General features: G+C 34.6%; 1 protein-coding gene across 2 annotated transcripts; it reads right to left on the bottom strand.

The window, feature by feature from the left end:
• Positions 1-8: 8 nt before the first annotated feature.
• LOC106168247 (xanthine dehydrogenase/oxidase) lies at positions 9-18,245 on the bottom strand. 2 transcript variants are annotated; one of them, XM_013547248.2, is made up of 33 exons: positions 18,073-18,245; positions 17,310-17,367; positions 16,759-16,855; positions 16,411-16,519; positions 14,981-15,107; positions 14,543-14,742; positions 14,124-14,265; positions 13,648-13,815; positions 13,308-13,384; positions 12,860-12,953; positions 12,123-12,235; positions 11,092-11,276; positions 10,556-10,721; positions 10,044-10,248; positions 9,405-9,586; positions 8,896-9,015; positions 8,371-8,592; positions 7,925-7,988; positions 7,701-7,770; positions 7,353-7,440; positions 7,032-7,118; positions 6,402-6,593; positions 6,044-6,189; positions 5,640-5,721; positions 5,252-5,350; positions 4,815-4,943; positions 4,626-4,700; positions 4,102-4,154; positions 3,736-3,856; positions 3,424-3,510; positions 3,036-3,203; positions 2,308-2,475; positions 9-2,063 (listed from the first exon to the last, which is right to left on the bottom strand). In XM_013547248.2, exons 1-33 carry the CDS (start codon positions 18,118-18,120, stop codon positions 2,013-2,015), a joined length of 3,993 nt encoding a protein of 1,330 aa, XP_013402702.2. In that variant the 5' UTR covers positions 18,121-18,245; the 3' UTR covers positions 9-2,012. The 2 variants fall into 2 exon arrangements, with proteins under 2 accessions (XP_013402702.2, XP_086859437.1); XM_087003311.1 differs by lacking the exon at positions 18,073-18,245 and adding an exon at positions 17,879-17,982.
• Positions 18,246-18,329: the final 84 nt, after the last annotated feature.

Below are 18,329 nucleotides of genomic sequence, written 5' to 3'. Positions count from 1 at the left end.
CAAAGAAGTTGGCCAAACAGAAAAATCTTTATTTTACCTTATGTCAAAACAGAAGAGTTGTGTATTTTATAACAAGAAGCTTAGTATAAATTAATGCTGCTGGTATTATAAGAATGAATTCCATGTGATTGCACTTAATTAAGGATAAAAATAAATTCTTTAAAAGTTTCCTATTAAAATACCAGGAGAGGAACTGCAGAAATATAAGGTGAAGTCAATCTGACATTGACAAATTTCTTTAAAGATGCATGCAAAGAGAGCATAGATTCCTTGTTCTGCATATAAATTACAACTACCAGGTTCTCAAGTCCAAGTCCACAAACCAAAGGATAAACCAAATGAAGTGCTCCACCAAAAAAGGCTTTAAAACCGCACCATCTTAAAATTTCTGGTCTTAAACTGGTCTTAGTTATCTGTTTGTAAAAGTCTGCCAAATGATTAAACAATGTAGAAGATATTACTGCTGCAATCACATAATTCAAATGAGAGCTGGCGAAAGCAAAAAGAGGGTTGTATATAGCACAGACAGTAAGCAGAAAACATCTGTTGAAGAATCGTCTTTAGGGGAATTATAAATTGAAACCCTGTGGTACTTCCTTAAGTTATACTATTTGAAACTATTTGGTGGCATCTGTTGCATTAAGTGACAATAATTTGACATGCCTTGCTTTGTATGCATCTTTAAATGAAAAGTATAAATGCAAAAATTCTGGCTACTTGCTATTAAATGCAAATAACATCCTTAAAAACCTTAAAATATCACCTTTTTGATAAAACTAGTGGAAAAATTGTGTAAACGTTTTTTAGCTTTAAGTGACAATAATTTGACATGCTTTGTATGCATCTTTAAATGAAAAGTCTAAATACACACATTCTCGCTACTTGCTGTTAAATGCAAATAACATCATTAAAACTTTAAAATATTTGATAAAACTAGGGGAAAATTATGTAAACATTTTTAACTCCATTTCATACCACCCATTAATCACCAAAGAAACTTTCTAATTCCTTCCCCTTTTTTAAAAAAGCAGAAAATGCTGCAACTCCTTTCAATTTATACCTGTAGCCCAGCCAATCTGTCAAAGATATTCTCTTCTTAATCTTCTAGCATTTATCTTAATCTTCTAGCATTTTGCAAGTGACTTTTCCAAATTTCTTCATAATTACATAAATTCATATACATACACATGGCAATTTATGCTAAAAGGTAGCCACCACCTGTTAACCTACAAGAAAATGTTAAATATTTGTGCTCTTATAATGTATAATGTATAGTTACCATACAAAACTTTCGTTGTAATTGCCTTAATACTGCCGCATCTGAACAGATCAAATGGATTTCACAGCTGCCAAGTCTTATCTGATGTCCAACACCCTTTCGTATATATAAATATATATACATTTACTTGTAAAATATGTTGGTTTTAGTAAGATGTATGCCATGACCTAACTGGGGTAATTACAGGCATACAGTTCTGAGTTTATATATATTTCTGATAAATGGTTTCACATAATATAGTCAAGTGACATAGCATAACTGTTATTAGAAATTATGAATGATATAAAATTAACAGGGACTTTACAGAGATGTAAACATGAGACAGATACAATTCAAATAAAACCAACAGCAACACCTATTGGTATGCATTTATATTAAAAACACTCCTGACAGCGTTTTCAATTCTAATGCCTTAAATTATGGCAAACTTAATGTCCATTCTTACAAAGTGTTATTGTTTCAAAGGGACAAATAATCCTCTTTCAACTAACTTATTCAGTGACAGAAGTGCATAGCTGAATCATCAGATTCTCAAACAGACCCCATTTCACCATTTGTCCCTATTTCTGACAATTAAAATTATGGTGACCTGTCCACATTCTGTTCTGATGATTGTAAAATATTTATCATTAAAATGGTTACCTGCGCATGTTCTGTTCTGATAATTGTTAAGTATTTATCAAAGCTAAATATGAATTGAACTTCCCTCATACACACATGGCATGGGTGTTTTCTAGACATGCACAAACCATGGTTTATAAGACCCAGCTTCAGCAGGTGGAAACTGAAAAAATATGTACAGTTTGCATTCAACTGCATGACCAAAATGTCTCATAAATGTCCAAAGAAAAAGCTACTAGTGCTGCAATAAAATGGTAATTAATTTCTTTAATAAATTTCATCCAAATTGATACACCAGCAGAGTTTAGTGCTGTTAATACTGGGATTCTTGTTGACATCCAAGGTTACCAGGAATTCTAATGTAAGTTTAGGGCATGAACAATACTGTGATGAAGGTTGTACCTTACCTGTTTGGTGAATTGATCCACACAAGCCATTCGGATTCTTTCTGGCGTGGCTGGACTGTCAAGTTTAAACAGTCCCGGCACACCTGCATCCGCCCGAGCACTAGAGATGGCATCTTTGATGGCAAAGAATACTGAGGATGCCAAAAACAATGGGGGCTCTCCAATAGCCTAAACCAAAGTATTTATTTCAGATTAAATCTACAAATCATTTCAACAACTGTGTATTACACTACATTAAAGAACTTGATTTAACATTCTTGGGATGAAAAGAGATATTTGAAGTTGTTTAACATTGCATGAAAATTAATTTCTTGATTTCCTATGACCGTTGTGAATGTAGCCATGGCAAACATCAAGTGATTCTCATCATTGCCATCAACTAAAATCTCAAGCAAACAGTTCGTAACTTATCAAGCCACTGGTAGTTACTAAATACACAATGGTATGAACAACAACATGATAATGTTACTTTTAATTCAATGTAAGCACAATTTTAAATCAAAGAATACAGCCTAGGGTACAAAATAATATAGTTATGGTAAATAAATATACTGACTTGACAATCATTTTTCTCAATTTTCTCAAATGGTCAAACATATTACTTTGTGTTTGTTGCTCAACATCCAGTACTAAAAAATCAAAGATATGACTATTCATGCTAATGTTGAAGAAAAAATTAACCATCATTTTTGTCAAACAGCCAGAGTACAAAAAATCATATGGTCTACCTTGGACGAGTATACAGCCCTTGGGTTGGAAGCCCCTTTCAGTAGAGAGACATTGAATTCCACAGGGACATCTCCAAATCCTGGCAACTTATAGGCCCCAGGGCCCCGGTTGATCAGACTTCCCTGTGGACTGAACTTCAGCTGTTCAATGGTGAACATGCCATATCCCTGGAAATTTCAGTTTTCATTTACAGAAGGGGCAACTCTGACAGCATACTGGGGCAGGCTAAAGGGTGGCCCCCCACCCCTAGCCCCCCTTTTCCATCAAAATGTTAGTGGAACAGGAGATATAAACCAATGTATTATATCAGAATCATAGTTCAATACCTTTAATTTGATAATGCATATTAAGATATTTTGACAGTTAATAATGTCCTGTTCACATTACCTGTGCAAATGCCCCTTCAATTTGTCCAATGTCTATTGCTGGGTTCAAACTAGTGCCCACATCCATCACTATATCAGTTCTCAAAACCTGGACAATAAAGAAGACATGAGGGAGAAGACCAGACATGTGAAATAGCCTTTAATTAAGAAGACTGATTCCAAATTTGTCACAAGCACAAGTACAAAATTCCACTGTATTCTGTTTATTCTGACTGAATTAAATTTATAAATGCACAGCTGCAATATGATAATGATAAAGTCAAGATGCATTAAAACGACAGCCTGAAACTATTGAAAATATTCGTTCATGTACCGTATGATCTCCCGTGAGACAGTCGATTTCCACTTCTGAGCATGCTGCACCAAAGGTAAAGTAATTGAAGGGCATCATCCCTTTGTTATTCTCCCAATCAAAACCTTGAATGTCTGGAGTCCTAGAAACAAGGACAGCAGTAAGAATACCATTTTAAAAGAATTTAACTCGCTGGAAACTATCAATTTCAATCACTGTGGTGATAAAGAGAATGTGAACCTAAAACAAAGCTTAAAATTGGGCGACACATTATTACGTATCAACATAATATTTCTTTCATCAAAACTTATTCATTGCTTCTTCAAATTAAATACCTGACATTTTAATTAAATACATTTGTTATTCTTCTTGTTTAATTGTTCTTACTTGTAAAACCCAGTTGTCGATAGACTAACTCTGTCAAAGTAGGCAGCCTTCACCTGCAATGTTATCATGACTAAATCATTAAAATTAAACCTTTAAATAGCTTTCTTAGTTATAGAAAAATATATGTTTACATCATGTGTAATGTAACAATTATATTATATTACAACATACATGGCCATAAAAATGTAAACACCAGTTCAGGAATGAACTAAACTGAAATGAAACACAAAATGTCCACCTGTCAGGAAGGTGCACATGTTGTATCTGAGACACTTTCAGTTATATAATATAACTTCAAATTAAAGAAAATTCTTCCTCTATTTCAATTCACTTATTATTTTCTATCAATCAATTTTATCTATTTTTAAATAAAATTTAAATTATTTTTAATTAAAATTATTTTTATTTATTTTTAAAAATGAAACTGTTTAAAGGAAGGTTTTTATCATGTCAGGCAAAGAGATATGTAAGTGTTTGACAAGCCTGTAAATGTATTTCACTGAAGTTCTTTGCACATAACATACCCATTCTTCCCAAGTGCCTTTCGAGTTGGCAGTTTTGTACGGTTCTATGCGTTCCATAATAATCTGGCAGGCATTCTAAAAAAAGACATGTAGTCGAGTTAATTATAGAATCAGAAAACATCTACATTGTGTTATATTTTCTGCAGAATATAACATTATAAATATCTGTGAGGTTTAGTGACTGCTTACCAAGATTGCCATGCCATACAAATCAGAGCAGGCACTGGCAGCAGATGCTGAGGCGTTTGGTACCATGTTGGTGCTGGTCTCACTAATATGAATCTTGGAAATGGGGATGTTTAGAGCTCTACTAGCAACCTAAAACAGCAGACAAGGGCAGTGTATTGTAAGACCTTTCAGTGGTCACAAATGTGTTTTCCCTTCTAGAGACATTAATTATAAAATAAACAACAACAACAAAAAAGAACTACATGATGCAATTGTGGAAGTCTGTTATACATAAAACCCAATTTTAAAAAATTCTGTATTAATGCAATAAAAAGTGCCTTTCTAAAATGAAGAATTTTTATGTTCCTTATAACATATGTAAAATACATGACTTATCTTTCCAGATTAACTTGTAATAAGCATTCAACTGAGTAAAAGTGAATGAATTATTGCGCTACCTGGCTCATCTTGGTATGAAGGCCTTGACCCATTTCTGTGCCCCCATGTGTGATAAGAACAGAGCCATCATTCTGGTAGACATGGACCAAAGCTCCCCCCTACAAAATTGGTAAAAAATTGAATCTAAAACCTAATTTTATAGAAGAATTGTCAGCATGATTTCTGTCTGCAGTCTGTACTCTGGAGTTAATGGAATTCCTTTCATTTAAAAATGGGTATGTCATTATCATGTCAGGTACCATTTCTGAAGCACTGTTGGCATTTCACATACAAAAAGACTCCAACAAAGTGTGCAGGCAGATTTATATGTAAACCTCATTTTACAATTCCTTGTCACAATTTTTTAATTAACTGTATGCATGCATGTCTTAATATAATGCAACTTACTTGATTAAGAAATGTAGCTGTAAAAGATATACCAAACTTTGTGGGGATGACTGCAATACCACGTTTTTTCCAACGATTCTCACTGCAAAAATGAGAATGCTTGTATTTATTGTTAACTTGGTAGAAAATGAAAGGGCCAATGCAAACATTGTAATCTAAGGAGAGGAAGATATTTTTTGAAGTAAAATAAACCATGCATAACAAGAGTCCGAAAGGCCATTCCAGAGTATGCTCCCCTGTGACAACTTTTACCTCCATAAATCTTTTTTGTTTCTTCATGTGCCAAGGAGCAAGAAAATTAGCAATAGTACTTCATTTCCACTCTCTTTATGTTAATTAGAAGCTATAATAAAGGTAATTATCAATAACTTTTATGGAATTTTAATTAAATAGAGAGAACTTACCTATTGTAAATATCAATTTCTTGTCTTCTTCTGTGAAAGTTACTTTGTTTAATTACTTCATCCCAGCAGCGCCGTATGTTGCAGTTGACGAGTTTTTGATCAAAGTGTGTAACGTCATTCTCTTTGTACATATTCAACTCACGCACCTGAAAATTCATTTTTTTTCCTTGTACAAATACAACTGTCACACTTTCACGTTTAACTGGTTTAAAGCATTATCAATATTTGCTCAATATACAATATATCCATAAGTTTCTAGAGGGAATACTTCCTCATTAATATCTGGTCAATGTATCCATACGTTTCCAGAAAGAATTTTTTCTCATTTAAATTATTTGTGTAAAAATCCAGCTCTTACCTCCAGAGGCGAAACCCCCAAATAGTCAGCAATGTCATTTATTACTGTCTCCATGATCATCAGCCCCTGAGGCCCTCCAAACCCTCGGAAAGCTGTGTTTGATGGAAGGTTGGTTTTACACAAGTGTCCCACAACTCTGACATTATGCAACTTGTAACAGCTGTCAATGTGAAACATTGCCCTCTCCATTACCTGTGAAGAAAACAATTACAGTTGAAAAGAGGTTTGGGCCTTGGGTGAGAAAATCAATTCTTTCATATCAAACTTGAAAAAAATTTTTAATTTCCTTAGAAAATAATCTTTTCGGTATTCATCAGTTACCTAAAGCAGGTATTAATTAACATTTCAATGACAGCAACACCTTATATTTCCATTTTAATACATTGTACAGAGGCTCCTAGCTTGCATTCTGAGGGTTGGAAATCAATTCAGTCTATGCCACAGTATACGTTATGCACTAGCTAGTAATGATGCAGTTAAAACATGGCAACCTTCTTATGTCTATTTTCACTTGTGGAGTTCCTGAATATAACCAAAAAAATTCACTTCATACTGCCTGCTTTAATCTTCAAATGACAATGCATTTAAGGACAAGGTAAATAGAAATTTCAAAAGCTGAGGTCAATTTACCGCCAAAGAGAGATCAGCACTGTTGCCTGCATTGGAGTACAAAGCTGCATCTAAAGCAAGGATTTTACCACTGTTGCTGAATCCAACCTGATGGGAAAACATAAAGAAGAATGGACTTCCTTCAACAAAAACTAACTTGTATTTATTGAAAATTACAAGTACTTGTAAAATCAAAAATTCTATAAATTCATTTTAATAAAACATATTACAACATGGAAAGACAGATGATCAGAACATAGAGACTTAATAAGTGCCTGCATAATTATATTTAAAAAACAAAATATACAAAGATGGTGAATTGACTGATAAAATATACCATACCTTGTATTTGCCAAGAAAAGGGTGTCTCCCACCAGTTACCAACATATCTTCATCTCTATCCAACATGCAGCGAACTGGGCAATTAAGCCTTGTGGAGTAGAACAATTCAATCTAACAATATGATAAGATGCACAAACATGTCCATACACATATATATATGTATATACCAGTAAAAGCAGTTGGGGCAAACTTGACTGCCTATTTGAGATACCTAAGCAGCTCACTTTCAACATTTTACATGTGTGTGCGTGTGAATTAGGACTTGGGGGTCATATATATTTTTTTTTAAATTAGATTTTGTAAAATATAAATAAACTAAGAGGCAATTAATTGTCATCTTGGACTTACTTGAAAGCTGCAACTGCCACTGGTACCATAAGAACATGAAAACGTGTTTCCTTTCCTCCAAAACCACCTCCTATACAACAAATACAACAAAAAAAAAGGAACATTTAGGGACAGTGGGTTTAATAAAAATTCTTAATAAGGAAGAAATGTGATGATATCCCAACCATTTTCAGAATTTATTCTGTGCCACTTGTGATTAAGAGACAGTTTTGAAAATAACTTACCCAATCTTTTTACTCGTACAGTAATCCTGTTGGCTGGAACTCCTAGAGCACTGGCTATCATAAACTGAAATCAAATATATAAATGCACCACCTTACTTCTATAATATCAAGAAACAGCATGTGTAGTGTTTTAATGCAAGATGTACCATATCCATACACCCCAAACAACCAAGCATAATGATCAAACACTTTTTTATTCAAAGCCAACAAATCAAGAGAGAATTGAAATTAATATGTCGCAAAAACATAAGATTAATGGAAATGAAACTGTCTTTGTAATGCTTTTCATTCAATAATAATGTTTGATCCATATACTTTTATTACACCACTATCTGACCAGAATACAGCATGCACCACAAATGATAAATTTGTGGCCAAGGCATTTTTTCACTCGTGAGATTCATTCATTCCACTGACAACAATTCTCCAACTTAAAAAGTATTTACCTGTCCAATTGATGGAGCCTGGGTAGAACTGAAAACTTCCATTTCTCCATCCTCCCCCCTAGGAACAGCTCTGGTCACTTGTGTCTCCAGATAAAAGTGCTCCTGTCCACCAACTCTTTTCTCACCAGTCAGCACGTGGTCAGACTGGGCAAAACCTTGGTCCACATCTCCACAGGACATGGACCTGGCTGGAGGGTGGTAAGACCCTGCTTCAATGGCTTCCTGTAAAGAGTTCAACACCAGACGACTTATTACCCGTGCCAAGAAGGATATCTTTTTGCCTTTGTTGATTTGGTAGTTTTAACTAAAACAGGATGAATAAGGAGGGTGATAGGTAAGGATTTGTAAATTGAAGAATGAGAAGAAACAAACATAAGAGACAGAAAGCAACTATTGTATAAACATACCAGAACTTTGGCCAGTCACGATAAATAATCTTCGTGGCTGAAAATGTGTTTCATTATCTTAAGATTTTAAAAATCGCAAGAAAAACCCATCCCCTTATTTTATCCTACATTCAGATACCTCAATTGTGACAATTGCTGGCAAGTCTTCATATTCCACAATGACAGCCTTGGCAGCTCTCTGAGCATGGACCTGGTTGTCTGCTACCACTGCTCCTATCACCTGACCCACACAAGTCACCTGAACCAAAATTTACAAACATACTTAAGAAAAATACAGAAATATTCTGTTATAACTGCAAGGAGTAAACCAGCACAGCTCAATCAGGAGATTTCAATATCTTTTTACATGTCAATGATAATTTTTTTAAATGAGAGAGATGAAGAAATACTGAAATGCTCATATTTGTGAAACAATAGATATTGTTGATAAGACAACTGCTGAATGAATTCTTTGACAGATCTATCACTTTTATAACCCTGAATTCTTTGACAGATCTTTCACTTTTATAACCCATCTTGTGGATGCCAAAACTTAAAAGAAGTTACGCCACATTTTCTGTTGGTACTTCCAGCTTTACTATCACAATTTGCCTTTACATTACATGTCCACAAATACCTCACCCACACCTTTTCTGATGCAAAAACCTCCTCATCTTTAACTGCAGCTGGGCCCTCCTTATTATTTCCAGGTACATCTTTGTGACAAAAGAAGGCTTTTACACCTGTCATTTTTAAGGCATCACTGGCATCAATATTAAGGATCTTGGCATGAGGTCTTGTGCTTGTGACTAAGGCAAGATACAGCTCACCTAGAACAGAAAGTTATTTATTTTTATTTTTATTTTATTTATTTATTTATTTTTTTCTTGGTCAATTAAATGATAGAGATAATGATAGAGAATTCTTTTCTATTTAAATTCGTTTTTATAATAAATGATATCATTTAGAAACTGGTACAACCTCATATATGAGAAAATGCAAACATGAAATACATAATGGTGAAATTTTTAAACTGTTCAATTTCTACACTAACTGAAAGCATACAGGTAATAGCTATTACAGGTATGCTTTCAGTTAGCATAGAAATTGAACAATTTAAAAATTTCATCATCATGAGTAACGTTACTACACAGATCAATTTCCATCAGAATGAAATAAATGATTTAAATAAACAACAAAATTTCTTCAGCATTATCCATAGTTACAGAGATGACAAAGGGTTCTATTCCATCTACTTTAGGTAAAAATTTACTCCAATCTACATACCATCAGCATAAGGCATATCATCACAGTACTGAGCCTCTCCAGTGGCCTGCTGTGAGCCTGCTTTGTGTGGCAGGGGTCTCCCCACAGCATCCTTCTCTGATTGGGCCTCAGGAACCTCTTCATACACCTGAGTGCTTTTAATGGGTTCCCGGTGATAGACGGGCAAGGCACTTCTGTATGATCTGGGAACATTGCTTAGACCAACCTATGAGGATACAAAGTTAGAAAAGTCATAAAACTATGTACACTTAAATCTGATAGATTAACTGGAAAACCATCATAGTATACCCCTTTGTTTTTTGTTTTGTTTTGTTTTGTTTCCAATGCAAAGTGCACCATATTTGTGTACTTAATTCCTTAAAGACTGATTAAATCTGATTTAAAGGTCTTTCTGACAACTGTGTATTTGACTTATCATTTTCTAGGGGCTCATTTATGGGCTTTTCATCACATTTTGTAGTTTCTTGTCTTTTTCTGAGAAATACAGTTCTAATAATTTAAGGTAAATTTACCTTCTCTTCGCTCAACCTCATTTGCACACTGAGATAAAACTTAAAGAAAAAACTTGTGGTTAATGTCCGCCTGTATTCTGTCTGACCTCCTGGAGCATCAGGGGTCAATGGAAGGTCATCTGCCAGCCAACCACACATATCTGTCACCAGGTCATCTTCCCATTTCCTGAAATTAAAGCAGAACATATGTAAAAAGCTTTCAATTACGTGGCACCTTATAATTGCCCTTCCTGAGACCAAGAGTAGTGCTACTAATACAAAAATTAGTTACCATGCTAGGGAGTATGTACATGTAGCATCTATTTAAAACTAGTTTTTCAACATCTGCTAAAAAACATGTGTTGCAATTGGAAGAAAGAATGTGATGTATGTAATATACATTTTCCAAGTAAAATCAAAATCACTATGGGGGACTCTAGTTTAAAAAATTAACGTTTTACAATATTTAAAGTCATTCAAGATAGAATTATTAATAAGAGATATCAAGACTTCAAGCTAAATAAAACTTGGTTTAAAAAGTCGGTTAAAAATGCTACCTCCCAACAGCTTGCTGAGCTGCCCTTAGAGCCATAACGGTAGTGGGGGCCATGCCACCAAAACTCAGAGCCATTTGTTTGATAGTGTTACCACCCTGTTCCAACTCCACTTTCATGGCAGCATTCACTATAGATATGTCATCTTCTCTCCTCTGAGCTTGCTTGTATGCATAGAAATATTCATTCTGGAAGAACAGGGTAAATTCAACAGACTGAACAATTTCTTAAATATACATTTTATTATTTGTAACATACCAATTCAGAACAAGGTGACTAAAACATTTCTACAGCACTACTCAAAGGCAGGAATTACAACTGACATCTTGCTGAGACATACTTCAAATCTACCTCATAGCAAAACTCATCAGCCCACCTTGACAGATGTGAAACCTACCTGTATTTCACCTTGACTGCTGCATTTACATGCAGACAGTATTTGTATGTATCAACACCTGACTGTACTACTTATTCTTAGTTGCAGGCACCTTTTTATGATATCATGACTTTTACTACCATGTAAAACTTCAATAAATAAAAAATCTTAGTCACTGAGCTCATACATCGATAGAATAGAAAAAGACATTAAGAATACATTTAGTATGCAAGTTTGCAGAAGACTGTGTCAGCAATCATCTTTTCTGAAACTGGCATCACATAGGCATGACATTTTTGATTGTTTTTCTAACTGATTGCCAGAGGGATGTTATAAGAGCCTTAGAGTCAAAAGTTTTCATGCCAGAGGCAATGCCATGAGGTGCACTGTTGTATTGAGGGGAAATTAACAAGACGAGCCTGGGGTTAAACCACGCCTGACCCAAGCTTTCACAATGGTGGTGCAATTAAAACATCATAGATAACTGCTTAGTTATTAAAGTCCAAAATTCAGCACATTTTTTTATCAAAAGTATGCCTTAAACTTCACACCTTAAGTATTAATAATTTTTGAGGGGTTTCTTTTCAAACAATTTCAACCAATTTGGTTTAACTTTCTAGACTTTGAATTTTTGATATATTTTTGATATTACATGTACCTCACTTGTGAATGGTACATGAACTGAGATCAGGACTTCATCAGGCTCCACCACTGTCCTTCTGTATCCTAAGAAGAAAGTGTGGTCCAACAGCAGTTCTCTGGCACCCCTTACTAAAGCAGACAATAGAGAAAACACTATAGTCTAAGTGGAATTGGACATCATTTTGATCAGATAAAACAATCCGTTTCTCATAGATGAGAGTAATCATTTTTAAAATATCAGCACTATATCAAAAAGACAAGGGATCAAAATATGAAAAATGAGTTACAGAAATTTCTGTCTTTAACATATTTCCCTTTTCTCTGTTTCCATATAAATACAAGTATCCTGCGCTAATGTAAAAGGGAACATTAGATGTTTCTTAATTTGGCTAAAGATGCTTCTTAATGCTGAGGGAAAATTTAAGAAAATCATTTAACTTAAAAAAAATGTGACATCTCTAACTCCAGGAGGATTGAATAAGAGACAATCGGTAGGAAATGCAAAAATATTAGAAATTAAATATCAGGGCCATAAAATTTTTAAAGCCCGAAATCTTGTTTAGAATTCCTTGCCATGGGTTAATTTTAAAGGAAACCATCAGATATATGTTCTCCATAATTTTTACCCCAATTTTTTTCTATTTTTTTTTCAAACCCCAAAGACCAGTGTTTCACCAAGATGTCAAATTGCCTCATTGAACATATGCAGGGGAAAAAACAAACACACCTAGACCTTTGGAAGTTATCACTCACCTTTTGAGCAGACAATTAACGAACAACCAGCAGACATAAATATTGGATTCAAATCTGAGATGGGACTAGCAGTCATAATGTTACCTGAAATGGCCTAAAAATAAAAATATTAATAAAATCAATGCAATTATTATCTTGAATTCTTTAAAATAAATGGAGACAAAAATGTATCAATGAATTTTTTTTTCACAGTTCATGTTACTAAGCGGGGGCGGATCCAGATATATTTTTTGACAGACTTCCAAAATATCTTTGTTGATCCATCCTCCATTTTTGACCGTCTTCCGACAGAAAAATGAGATATCCATCAATGTAAACTTGAAAATCTGACTGTCTTCCGGAAGACCCAGAAGACGGCCTCAATCAGCCCCTGCTAAGGGCATCATTTGGATAAGAATAACAAATATATGTACACACTATCAGAACAAGAAGAAAAATAGAAACTTACTGCAACATTTCTGATCTGATCACCTGCAAACCACCTTAGCATTTCAATAATAGCAGCAAACACTCGAGTCTTGTGTTCTAAAAAGATGACATCTTTTATATATTACACATGCCAAATTAAATGTTTAAACTGTGCTTGCATAGATATTTGTTTAGTCAAAATAGATTTAATGAAAAAATGTTATAAGTAAGCATAAGAAAAACAAGCTATTTGAAATGAAAATAGGTAGATAAAAAAAAAACAAAAAAAATCACATACTGTAACTTCAAATATATTTGTTGAACTATAATTCTAATGTAAGAAAATCAGACACTTTTTCTCTAAAACAAAAACATCTCACCTGGCAGTTTGTTTACTGTTTCGACCAGGATTTGATTCAATCTTGACAGTGAAACAGAACTTCCAAAAGTGATGCCTGTATTTGTGTGTTTGACCTCAAGAAGCTCAGGGACATGTGTTGGAGCAATTATCACTGGATAAGTCATGTTTTTAAACTTAACCTCAATACCTACAAATAAACAATGTTTATTATTAGTTTCATCCCTTTAACCTTTGCCTTCTTTATATTCAGCATATTCTTGTCAACATTTGTTAAACCCAGTTCAGTTTTTCTCGAAAAAAAATAAATTTTTCACCTTTATCTTATCCTTTTTACCTTTACTTGGATACCATATTAAAACAAAGAAATCTATAAGGCTCTTTAGTCAGCAATTACAAAGAGGGCTCATTTTCTGAAAATGTGGACCTTTTCCAACCAATAGGACTGTTCTTTCTAACCCCAACTCATGTTTTAGGGTATGTTTTTAAAAAACTAACCAACTTCTGTGTTTCCAACCACCATCCTTGACTGAGGGTGCTTGGCTTTCAAATCCAATAGTTCATTTAAGGTCACAGGCCTCAGCCATGTGGTTCTTTCCCCTCTGAATACAAGCAGTTTATTGTCAAGCTTATTGGAAAGCTGCAAATAAAAACAATCAATTTACCAATTATAAATGTTCTGATTCTATATTGAAATTTTAACATCAAAAACACTTAATTTGGCAAAACATTCTCTACTTTTTAAATAATCTTCAGCAATTATCAAAAGCTCAGACTGTACATACCATTGTTCCATTAGTAAGTCTTTAAAGCATACCATTATACCAAATTAGCATAAATAACAATCGCAGCATACTTCTCTAAATTTCAAGTAGGTTAATATCACTTGGTTAATGACACAACTTGTCATTACTCACTTGTAGTTCGGGAGGGAATATAGGTTCTTGGGTTTGGTCCAAAGGAACAAACTCACTTGGTTCAAACAACCGGTCATTTTCCCTTGGATTCAGTGGTCCATTTTTACAGCAGTTTTCACCCTGCCCACAGTAAAACTCTTTTGTGAAAGTTTTGAAGCCTTCCAGAATTGGCCTGTAGCCAGTGCATCGGCAGAGGTTACCTAGATTTATAAAGAAAACTAGATACTAAATGATTTATAAAGAAAACTAGCTACTAAATAATAACTCCAATAAATTTAAGGTGTGTTTGCATGTGTGTGGTAGGGGGGGCAAGGAGAAAGGGAAAAACCAATGTAAGTGTAATTTTTTTCTCTCATGTCACACAGTTTACTGTTTCCTTGTCACCTTGAATTTCAGATACTTTTTAAACAACAGACATTAATCTTTCAAAAACCTCACCCTGAAAAGCATTTTCCATAGTTTCCATGGAAGGCTGTCTAGTATTCCTGAGCAGGGTGTACATGGACATGACAATTCCTGGAGTACAGAATCCACACTGAGAGCCATGAGACTTTGCAATCCTCTCCTGAAATTATTTCAATACTGTAACAGCATTTTTTAAAGAATTTGAGATTTAAAATACACATGTCAATTATTCAATTTCTACAAATGATCTTCAATTTACATGCTTGGGGTTAACCATTTCCAGGTCATACCACACGGGTGAGAATCCATCACTTCTAACCTTTCTCATTTATCTAGTTGTCTAGTGACAACTTTTTTCAGGTTGTTTACTTATCTAGACAGAAGAACAGTTAGATTGTTTTCTGTAATGCTATTGTTTAAAAACACCTAACTATTTTCAGTTCCAGTTTTCTATTTCACACCAACACTTAATTTTTCCACTTCATTCTTCACTCTACCATGAGGTACCTTTTTTTTTTTTACTGATAATTAACAGCAGATGGGCTAACAAATACAACCAGTATAGTTATAAGGCATATACACGTAGATAAATATGTTATATATAACAAAACAGTCATGTACTACAAGCAACTGCTCAACTTTCTACCCCAGGAGTTAGCTATAATATCATACATAAAATCTGGGTCACAGCATGGAAAGAATATAAAAACAGACCAAAGTAATATATATACTTGCAGTACATACATATACATATATATATATATATATATATATATATATATATATATATATATATATATATATATATATACATGTAGTACCAGTCAGTTTTTGTATTGGAACATACTTCCTGAAAATTTAAAAATAATATTCATACCCCACTGAGTTGATATAAAACAAAAGATAAAATAACAAACACCACATGGTAAAATTAAAGGGACCTTCCATGTTTGAAATCTAGGGTACATATCCCGTTTTCATGACAAGGAGCCACTTGTTACCTTGAACAAAAAAGAAGCTGGGTATTAGCATCAATAAATCACAGCAGTTGAACTCAGGGTGTCAGTATTCAGCCCCCAAACATGCCATTCCACTAAAGGGATCATTCTTTAAAACAAAGGTTAAATAACAGGCAAACTATTAAATAACAGCAAGCCAAACATTACCTCCTTGTCAGAGGTACTAATATTTGCTATACAGTCATCAAATGAGAAAAATAAATGGCCCGTTTAATGATTTCTTTAATTTTATAATATGCTGTCAAACTTGCAAATCTGCCGACTTCAAACCCTTACCTTTAACTATCCTTTAGATTCAATCAAACTAATGAACTTGTGCAGCTTGTTTCATTCAGGTAACTAATATCCTCCTTACGGCATAAACCTTACATGTATTCAAATGATTATGCCAAGGCCTATGCTGCAATATGTTAGCCTACAGTATAAAAATGTGGCATCTATTACCTGTACTGGATGGAGCTGGGTCTTGGTGCTACCTATTCCCTCAACAGTTGTGACAGCCAGGCCATGCATGGCACATACTGGGGCCAGACAAGCATTCACAGAATAGTGTCTGCAATATGATGTTGAAGGAAAAATTGAAGTGAGTCTCTTTTCCCATTCGTAAACATGCAACTAATAACACTCTTGTCCTCTCTCTCTCTCTACACACACACACACACACACACACACACACACACACACACACACACACACACACACGCATACACGCACGCACACATACACACATACTGGCAAACCAAAACCTCATACTCTAACCAACAATCATCAATTTTTTTTACAAAAGGATACATTATATTCCCTGATGGGCGCTCACACTTGGACACCATCACTGTGCAAGCTCCACAGCCCCCCTCTGCACATCCCAGTTTTGTACCTGTCAGTCTCACTAACATATTGAAGTCAAGGATATTAAATCATGTATAATTACATAACAAAATTTTAAAAATATATATAACCCAATTAGGCTAACTGATGAAGGAATAGCATTTAAATGTAGATTTAAATTAATATGATTATACTTTTCATCTATTCTCATGTCTCACACTATATATTACAGACACTATTAATTCATGAAATCAATTCGAGTTATGTTTTATTACATAAGAGTATTCATCAATTTACTAGTAGCTAGGTGAACTATTGAAAGGCAATGACAGAACTACATGGTCTAATATTGTCACTTGATTGATGATTCTATGAAAAGGTGACTTCTGTCACTGTAGACTGGAGGTGCTGAAGGTTAGCAAGAATCAAATTCTATGCAGGTCATTATTATAGTTTTTGTTGATCATCAAGATTCATAGGATAAATTATGATTCCAATGACAGTATAAAGGATACACTTAGTTCTCAAGTAATGGAGCAAGGTTGTTTCTGGGTCTGCATTCTTTTCCACTACCTAAAAAAACAGAGGTTAATAAATTTAATCAAGTCAAATATATATTTGTATACATACTGTACATAAATATTGTCGTTGGGTCAGAGTGCTCAATGATCTATGCACCCCAATAACAATCTATGATTTGGCCAATACAAACACAAATAGGCCATTAAGGTTATCAAATAGTCTACATGACAATGCATTAGATCTAAGTGCAGAGGCAAGGCAACAGCAAAGCAATTCCCCCACCCCACCCCCCCACCCCCAAACCACCACGTATATTATATATGTAACCACAGGAGTCCCACTAGCACGAAAATTCATGCGTTAGCACTCCTAATTGACGATTCTGATATGTACTGTCTGTGCTTAGCCTAACAGGAGTGCTAACGCATGAATTTTCGTGCTTGAGTCCCACGGCAAACACACCAAAAAAGTTTTTCTTGATTTGCTATAGCTACGCAAATTTCACTAATATTTGGTCGTAAAATAATAATAGTACAGTATTAAATGTTGAGCTGTGGCTTACATAACATCAGGGAACTTGATTTGAAGTCTTGTACGTCTTAAAGGGCACATTGTTAACATGAGAGCCTTCCCTGTCCCTTGCGGTGCATAGGCTATACTACATGTAGTACAGTGTCGTAGTAGTATTAGGTAAGAAGGAGTTCAAATAAACTTGAGAAAGTGCAACGATAAAATCAACGCTTTAAGGTGACTTACCTTCTTGCCATTAACAAAGAACACCAGTTCATCGCTATCACAGTCCATCTTTATGGTTGACCAGGTCAGAGGGTCGACTGGGGAACTTTCTGCTTGTCCTGTTGCAGTCTCAGACTCTCGCACTGTCCTATCAGTGTTGTTGGCTATCTCACGGCACACTGACCCTGACCTATTTCTTCTACTTATCATAACTCCGCCCTTGGCGGGTCTGACGTGTTTGATTGACAGGCGCAAATTTTCTTTTTCGTTTGTTCGTA

The sequence above is a fragment of the Lingula anatina genome, chromosome 2, assembly GCF_051362555.1.
Source record: "Lingula anatina isolate TDL-2025a chromosome 2, LinAna3.0, whole genome shotgun sequence".
In the NCBI taxonomy this organism is placed as follows: Eukaryota; Metazoa; Brachiopoda; class Lingulata; order Lingulida; family Lingulidae; genus Lingula; species Lingula anatina.
The sequence above is the reverse complement of the archived record's forward strand: the minus strand, read 5'-3'. Positions and strand labels throughout refer to the sequence as shown.